The 8,213-nt window shown below is 31.8% G+C and overlaps 1 protein-coding gene across 1 annotated transcript; it reads right to left on the reverse strand.

The window, feature by feature from the left end:
- Positions 1 to 155: 155 nt before the first annotated feature.
- Positions 156 to 7,018, reverse strand: LOC119687476 (multiple epidermal growth factor-like domains protein 10). Its single transcript, XM_038101805.1, has 5 exons — positions 6,865 to 7,018; positions 4,276 to 4,393; positions 4,135 to 4,193; positions 2,250 to 4,067; positions 156 to 435 (listed from the first exon to the last, which is right to left on the reverse strand). The coding sequence occupies exons 1-5, from the start codon at positions 6,939 to 6,941 to the stop codon at positions 225 to 227; spliced, it is 2,283 nt and encodes a 760-aa protein (XP_037957733.1). The 5' UTR covers positions 6,942 to 7,018; the 3' UTR covers positions 156 to 224.
- Between the last annotated feature and the right edge of the window lie 1,195 nt (positions 7,019 to 8,213).

The raw sequence follows: 8,213 nt of genomic DNA on the forward strand, positions 1-8,213 counted from the left end.
TATATATATATATATATATGTATATATATATAATATATAAGTACAAAAAAAATTAAAGTACTAAAGAAATATTTATAAAAATTAATAATAAAAGAAATAAACGCAAAGTTGTACATACACAAACATACATAAATATATACAAATAAAATACATGATATATAATAATAATTTAATTTCATAAAATACATGCTAAAAAATACAAATAAAAAAAAATTTTTATTATTCTAATCTCCAACTTCCTGCACTTCATTGTCCTCATCAATTTCTTCTGGTAATATAGCACCGAAAGTTGGGTTCTCTATTAAGTGAACTTGCTGTGATTTAGTTCCATAGCTGCGTCTACCAATTTCTCGAAATATTATAATCACAGCCAAAATACAAAGTGCAATTAATAGCACCGCAATTGTTCCGATCGTCCAACTTGAAACTGGAACACTATGAAAATATTAATTATAAAATGATTATTAAAAAGTTAATACACGTACTCAGACTGAACTCGGTAACTCGGTATTTGCTAAACTTTTTTAACAACTTAATAAGTTTCCGAAATCAATCTAAGTATCCCTAATATACGAAAATTAGAAATGTAAATCGAATGAAGTGAAAGGAAATTAAATACAAATAAAAATACTTCGTACACCATCTTCAGTGCACAATAATAAAAAAAATTTTTTAAATAACATACATGTAAATAAAAACGATATATTAAGTTCAACTCTCAAGACCCTCATCATATAATTCAGAACACAGCTCTGAATTAGAATAAACTTCTGCAATCCAATTTTTCATAATGAAAATAAAAAAATTCTAATTCCCAAACCGACCATACCATATGTTCTCTTCTAAAACAAGGGAATAAAGACCGTGTGCGAATTCGAGTAAATTGAGGTAAACTAAATATTTATTTATTTATTTATTGCATTTGTCTATTATTTTTGGTTAAAAGTATTCAAATTTATTTATTTAATAAATAAAATATATTATAAAATTTTCACAATGGCAACACCTAGCTTACCTAATTTTTATTTAATTTACCCTACTCGAAATTCTGGTAAATATCAACATTCGCTGCCATACCGACATAATTTACTTTTTCTCACAATTTATCATCAATTTTTTGGAACTCGCACTTCCAGGGAAAGTGATTTGCATCAAATGATGAAATGGAATAGGAAACTAAGGTATATATTGGATGACTGGATTAATCGAATTATTTAAAAGGTATCCAAATATTGACAGACCATTAGACTTGGTCTGTTGAGCTAAAACGGGACTATATTGAAAAATGAAATATGATTTTTAAAAAAAATGCATTTCTATTTTTTAGGCTGGCTATTTATCAATCCACCTATTTACGTATTGGTACGTTTATAAATTATAAATTAACAGGCCAGGGGAAAATAAAGTTATTTCGTTAGTAAAACTTCAGTGCATGTTCCATCATTGATCCCAATAAAAAATACATAAAGGATAGAGCCCTGAAATTATTTGCGAAAATTTACTAACACCGCGTTATCAAATCTCAGAATGGTTACAGGATCCTCGGGAAGATATGCAGATCTGAGGTCAATTATTGCTTAGTCTGATGAAGTGATAAACCATAATCTAGTCAACGCATAAAGAGGGGTTTTAAAAATACCTCGAGATAAGAGAGAGTAAAAGTGCTTAAGTGCACTGGTTTCAACATAATAAATATTAGAGTGGTGTGAACTCTACCAAACTGTATGTAGTATTTAGAACGTGTCAAGAAAAATAGTGCTTGATCGAACCATTCATGGAATCATGTTTCAAATTAAAGAGTATTTTAAACATTACATCACATGATATATTCATTTATATTAAAAATTGTATTAAAAAATTGGAAATTTAATTCGTAAAAATTGGAAACTTAAACGAATAAACTGAATATAATTATGAAGTCACATATGAATTGTTTACTCAAATTTTTCATAACTTAAAATTGCAAGAATAATTTAAAATATTACAAAAATATTCGAAATTGGAATTTACTGTATAAGGTCTAAAGAATTTCATTAAAGCACTTAGCTCATATTAATGTTGCGTTAATTTACGCGTAATAAATATAGTATACATGGGGCACAATAGACCCGATGGTCGCAGTGCCACATCTCCAAACAATGATAGTATACAACTGTCTTGTACCTAATATGGAATATTTTATTTGGATAATTAAGTCATCGATTTAACTAATCACTGCAAATAAAAGTAATAAACTAATATTGACTTACTTTTGAAAAACATGGTCATTAACTGCTCCGTATGGTATACACTGTCCACGTTGCTCATTGTAAATCAAGCCTTCAGAACACTGACATATTTGTAATTCATTACAGACTCCACCACCCCGACAATTCCATTCATTACAATCTGGCACACATTCCAATAATCCACCTTCATTTATGCTTAAAGTATAGCCTGGTTCACATTTACAAACATTCGGCGCTATGCACTTGCCATGTGCACACGATTGTTCGCATACTGGTTCGCATTCGGTAGTGCTATCATTCAAGTACCGATATCCATCTAAACATGTACATTGATTTGGTTTTAAACATTCAGCATTGACACAAACATCCTTGCATACCGCCTGACAACGATTTGGGGCATTTGGATCAGCTACCACGTAACCATCGTCACATTGACATTTATTAGGTGCCACACATTTACCATTCTCACACGTTGGTCTACAGCGCGCAATGCACAAATTATGATGTTTCGTGTCCTCATAGCCTTTCCAACATTCGCATGTATTTGGTTCCACACAATTACTGTTGATGCACGGCGGATAGCATACTGGATCACAAATAAACTTAGAACCGTCCCGTAATTTGAAGCCCTCATAGCAACGACACACACCACCCGCTGCACAAATACTATTAACACACTTATGTGGACAGAATGGTTCACAACGACCAGTCAACCACTTTCTCGTATAGCCCGCTTCGCAATTGCAAATACCCGGCGCAATGCACTGACCATGTCCACAGTCAAAATTGCATATCGGGTCACATTGATGTGGTTGTAGGGTGTTCGGTTTATAGCCGTTAAAACAGCGACATGTATCAGGTGCTGTACATGTGCCATGTACACATGTTTTTGTGCAAACTGGTATGCAATGAAAATAGAGCAATGACTGATAGCCTGAATTGCAACTACAAACGCCTGGACTTGTACAAACGCCATTCTTACAACCTTTCGGACAGAATGGTTCACAAACCGTTTGACTGCCATTCCGATAAACGTAACCGGCATTACAAGTGCAAGTATCAGGAGCCGAACAAAACCCGTTTATGCAAGTATCCTTGCATTGAGGAGTGCATTTATGTGGCTCTGACATTTTGTAGCCGTCATGACACACACATTTTCCTGGTTCTGTGCAGAATCCATTTTCACAGCCATTTGGACAAGTTGGCTCACACCAAGATCGTGAACCATTCTTAAAACCATGACCTTCAAAACAAGTACATTGATTAGGCGCTGAACAGAAAGCATTTACGCATTTATCCCTACATACAGGAGCACATCCTTGTGATACCAAATTATTTAGATTTGCATAACCAGTTTTGCAAGCGCATACATCCGGCGCATAACATATGCCATTTGGACATGATGAACTGCAAACTGGATCACATTTGCTTATAGTTCCCAAACGCAGCAAATAGCCAGTGTTGCAAGTGCATTCATTAGGACTACTGCAAACGCCATTCTCACAGGGCTCTTCGCAAATAGGCACACATTTACCTAAAGTTTCGTTGCGTTCGTATCCAAAATTACACGTACACTTGTCCGCCGAATCGCAACGTCCATTTGTGCAATTCATGTCACATTTGGTCTCACACTCGGTTCGGCTACCATTACGAAAATTGAAACCTGTGTTGCAGGTGCAAACTTCGGGTGCTGAGCAAACGCCATTCACACAAGGTTCACTGCAATTTGGTTCGCATAGAGATTTGTTCCGTTGGTTATTATAGCCACTGTCGCAAAGGCACATATTTGGATATAAACATTTACCCGTTTTGCAATCTGCGCAATTTGGCTGACATTCTCTGAGAAGGAAGTTATTGTAAATTTTACGTCTTTAACAGATTGTGATGCATATAGTATTTTGCTTACCCAGTTTTGTTTTCTCGTGTGTAGCCCTCGCAACAAACATCCACCATTGCCGTGTAAGTCTGAAAATTCAAATTTTTTATATATTCTTCTCGATTGTAAGGTCACAATGAAGATAACTCGAAAAGTACAAAATAATTTTACCTCTCTGACCGTACGTAATACTAGTGGATTTGTTGCTGGTATGCAATCCACATTAGTGCAGTTAGCATCGATGGGATACTTTCGCATGGGTACCAATGCTATACGCACTTTCGTTTGTCTGAAACAAATAATTTTATTTTATTTGTATTTGTTTTATTTTATATATATTATAATTATAATAATTATATATATTGTTTAAAATATATATCCTTTTCTCAGGTTACCACAGTAAGATCGTAAAATTGTATAGGGAATCTTTTTGCTAAAACAAAAGGTTTTATGTTTGCGATACAGTATAACGTGGTCCCTACTCCCAATTATGCTAAACTTATGTTAAAAGAAAAAACTGATGATAACTTCTATCGAAAATGCGATTCAAGCTCGGACACATTCGACCACATTATCTTAAGATATTCTATAATAATACCAAGCAAATGCCTAAACTATCTGTACATATACAGCAAAGCTTTTCATTCTAATATAGGCTGATCTCTAAGACTCTAAGATAAGATCTCTAAGATATCAAATGCTGTGCTAAAAAGCACCAAGAATGGAAAAAATGGTGAATTTCCAATCGTCGATGGATGGAATCATTCAGCTTATCTTCTTGATGTTGCTATTCGGCATAATGGTAACAATAAATAAAGGTATGCAGAAGAGATAAGCAACTATAAGCCTATTTTTTTGTAAAAATGCCGCAAAAGAACAACATAATATAAGCACTACTGGACCATGACAACTATGGAAAAAACGGAAATTTTTGTTTTAATAGCTGACAGGCTTATAATGTAAATACTCACATACATATATTTGCGAACCACGTAAATTTAAAGTTAAAGTTTTGAAAATGAATAATAATTTTTTAACACTAAAATAATAAGTTGAAATTAATTAATTAATTAAATTAATTAATCATTGAAATTAAATTTAAGCCCTTCAAAGCTTTGTGAACAAAGTCCAGAACTGAATCTAGAGAAGAGCTCTTATTCTGTTCTGGTGACAGAAATTCTATATGTAATAAGATTCTTCGGTGCGTTTTTAAGATTGGACAGAACTTGCATAGTAGTTTTTTTGATGCATAATCTATATTCCGAATTAGCAGATAATCGTAGTTCATGAAGGTGATATTTCAGACCATAATGACTCGTAATGCAACCCTTAAATTATCTTAAGAATGTTTTTGTTTGTAGAAGTACGGTTTGATCAAGTAAGCTAATTTTTTATTTGTAACTAGAATAGAATAGTGCAGAACTTATATTCATCAACCAGTCATTCATTTAATAAGGAAATTTCATGAACATATTTTACACAATTTGAAAACACAGTTCTTAATAGTCACATACCGTTTTGCTTATACAACATTTCATGGAGAAATATAATATCACTCTAATGCCACCACCAAGAGATATACATTATATTTAGTATTTTGCAATATTTTGCTTTTACTCATACTGAAAAATACACTGACAGTATAATATTTTAATTGTAGTCTTAATAGGTCAGTGCGTTTAAAACCACATCTAAGAAGGTGTGTCTAACTGGAAACTATAGTAGCATAAATTCATAACCACAATATCAGAAACCACTCTGAAGGAAATCAATTAAACAATATAGTTAAAAACAAGAGTGGCGCGGATGAAAACATTGCTTCACATGTTGTTAGAGCCAAAGCCGCATTTGATATGCTGCGAAACGTATAGCGATACGGCCAGATCACACAAAAAACAAAGCTCAGGATATTCAACTCTAACGTGAAAGCAATATTGTATTATGGCTCTGTAACCTGGAAATGCTCAAAATCAATTGAACAGAAAATCCAAGTCTTTATAAACAAGTGCATACGGCAGATTCTTAAAATATTGCAATACTCGAAACAGCTTGGTATGGTCAAGCAAGCTTTAATAAATTAACAAAAAATTTTGTTGTTTTCTTTTCATTTCTATTCGAACACTTCTAACTTTTAAATTTTTTTTTTTATTAATTTCGTTATCAATTTATTTTTTAAGCTCTTTACATATTTTATATATTTAAAATTGAGAATAAGATTTAAATCAAATCCTTTAAATGGATAATTATATCAAACGAAGAACTTTGGGAGCGAACAGATCAAGTATGTACACGTACTGATGTTAAAAAACTTGAATGGAAGTGGATAGGGCATACTCTCCGCAAAAATAACATCTGTATTGCGAAACAAACACTAAGATGGACTGTTGTGAACTGTTGAAGGTGAATATGTAGAGAAGCAAGCAATAGAGTGAGATTTAAAGGGATTGTTGAGGCCATATGCTACACTGGCAGTAGAGGGCTACAGTAATTTAACATTGAAGATGTCATGCATATATTTTATATGGACTTCTAAATATATTTTATCGATATTAACACTTTATTGACTGCACTGTATAATTATAGTAGCAACTAGTAGATATGAGTTATCAAATCAAATATCATATGTAAAGTTTTTGTTTTGGAAACCAGTGGTTAGAATTAGAAGATGATATGCATGAGCTCTATATTTTTTACTTGGTGAAACCATTATAGTTTTATTATAATTATATTATAATTTTGCATATTATTCAGACTACTTACGGAACTTGTTCTTCACATGTTAGTATGAGACAAATTTCTATAACAAGTACAGTACAAAACGTCAAGAATCTCCACATTTTCACTAACTAAAAATATTTATTCACTTAATTTAAAAAAAAAAATTTTTAATTTAAAATTTTTATTGTATTTAATATATTTTAATAGACTACATAAATTCACAATATGAATTTTAATACATTTTTAATGCAATTTTTTATTATTTTATTATTTTAATGCAAGTTAATGCAAGAACTTTTCACTTAAGCGCTCGATCAAAAATTAAATAACAAATTAAGCAATTTTGCAAATTATTAAGAAGACGCAAATGCTGGCGGTCACTTATCTACATATCATCAACTTTTCTATATGAAATTAATCTATAAAAATAATATTATTTTCAAAAAATAAAAAATTAATAAAAAGGAAAATTTTTTTATGTCTCATATCTTCTGGTTGCATTCAAATTCATTGAACTTCAGATTAATAAAAAATCAAAGATAGATTGCACTGTTCTGCTTCTTGCATTCAGCAACCGATTTCATTTGCTTCTATTCCATATTCCAGACATTCCATTTAACATATACCAGACAATTTATGTACTATATACTCCTTCTTCGTATCAGATAACAGAATATAAGTACCATTAAAGTTCTTTACTCTCAATGCACTCTGATTTTATTTCATTACGCATTGCTTTCAATATATATTTTCAGAGCTTAAAAGAATTCTGTTTTCAATGTAATTTTTATTAATAATATTTCATTCTCATACATATATATATACATATACACTAATGTATAATAAGAGAGTTTACTGTAGAAGCAGTTTTCAGTCCGATGTGAGTGCCATATATTAGAGACATAATTTATTATTTGATCAAAACATAAATTGCAGGCGTACAATCAACATCCACAATTTCTGGGTCAAACCAAAACTGATAATTTTGCAATGCCATTGACAGCAATCTTAGCGTGATACCAATTCTATCTCCACACATGTAACTGCACACATTTTAATGGAAAAATATTTTATATATATATATGATATACAAGTATATTTTTACATTTCATTCCCATCACAAAAAGTTGATCCATATAACGGAGTGGCTCACAGAGTATTGTACCACTTTAATTGTACAATAACATCTAATCAACTTATTGTCTTCTCATAATACAGATTGTAGATCACAAATTTTCAATGAGAAAATCAAACTCTCTTATTGAGATGCCCCGTAGAGATATCAATCTTGCAGTAGATTTACTTACAGGTCATTGCATTATAGAAGAATAAACCTCCCTTTCAGTCATATTTGTCACAGTTGTGTAGAGGACGAAGGAAGTGCCTCCCAC

The sequence above is a fragment of the Teleopsis dalmanni genome, chromosome X (genome assembly GCF_002237135.1).
Source record: "Teleopsis dalmanni isolate 2A chromosome X, ASM223713v2, whole genome shotgun sequence".
NCBI classification, from domain to species: domain Eukaryota; kingdom Metazoa; phylum Arthropoda; class Insecta; order Diptera; family Diopsidae; genus Teleopsis; species Teleopsis dalmanni.

Coding starts and splice junctions, on each gene's coding strand:
- LOC119687476 (XM_038101805.1), bottom strand. CDS start 6,941: ATGTGGAGATTCTTGACGTTTTGTACTGTACTTGTTATAGAAATTTGT. Junction 4,394..6,864: donor ACATGTGAAGAACAAGTTCC/GTAAGTAGTCTG, acceptor TATTTGTTTCAG/ACAAACGAAAGTGCGTATAG. Junction 436..2,249: donor AATGACCATGTTTTTCAAAA/GTAAGTCAATAT, acceptor ATATTTTCATAG/TGTTCCAGTTTCAAGTTGGA.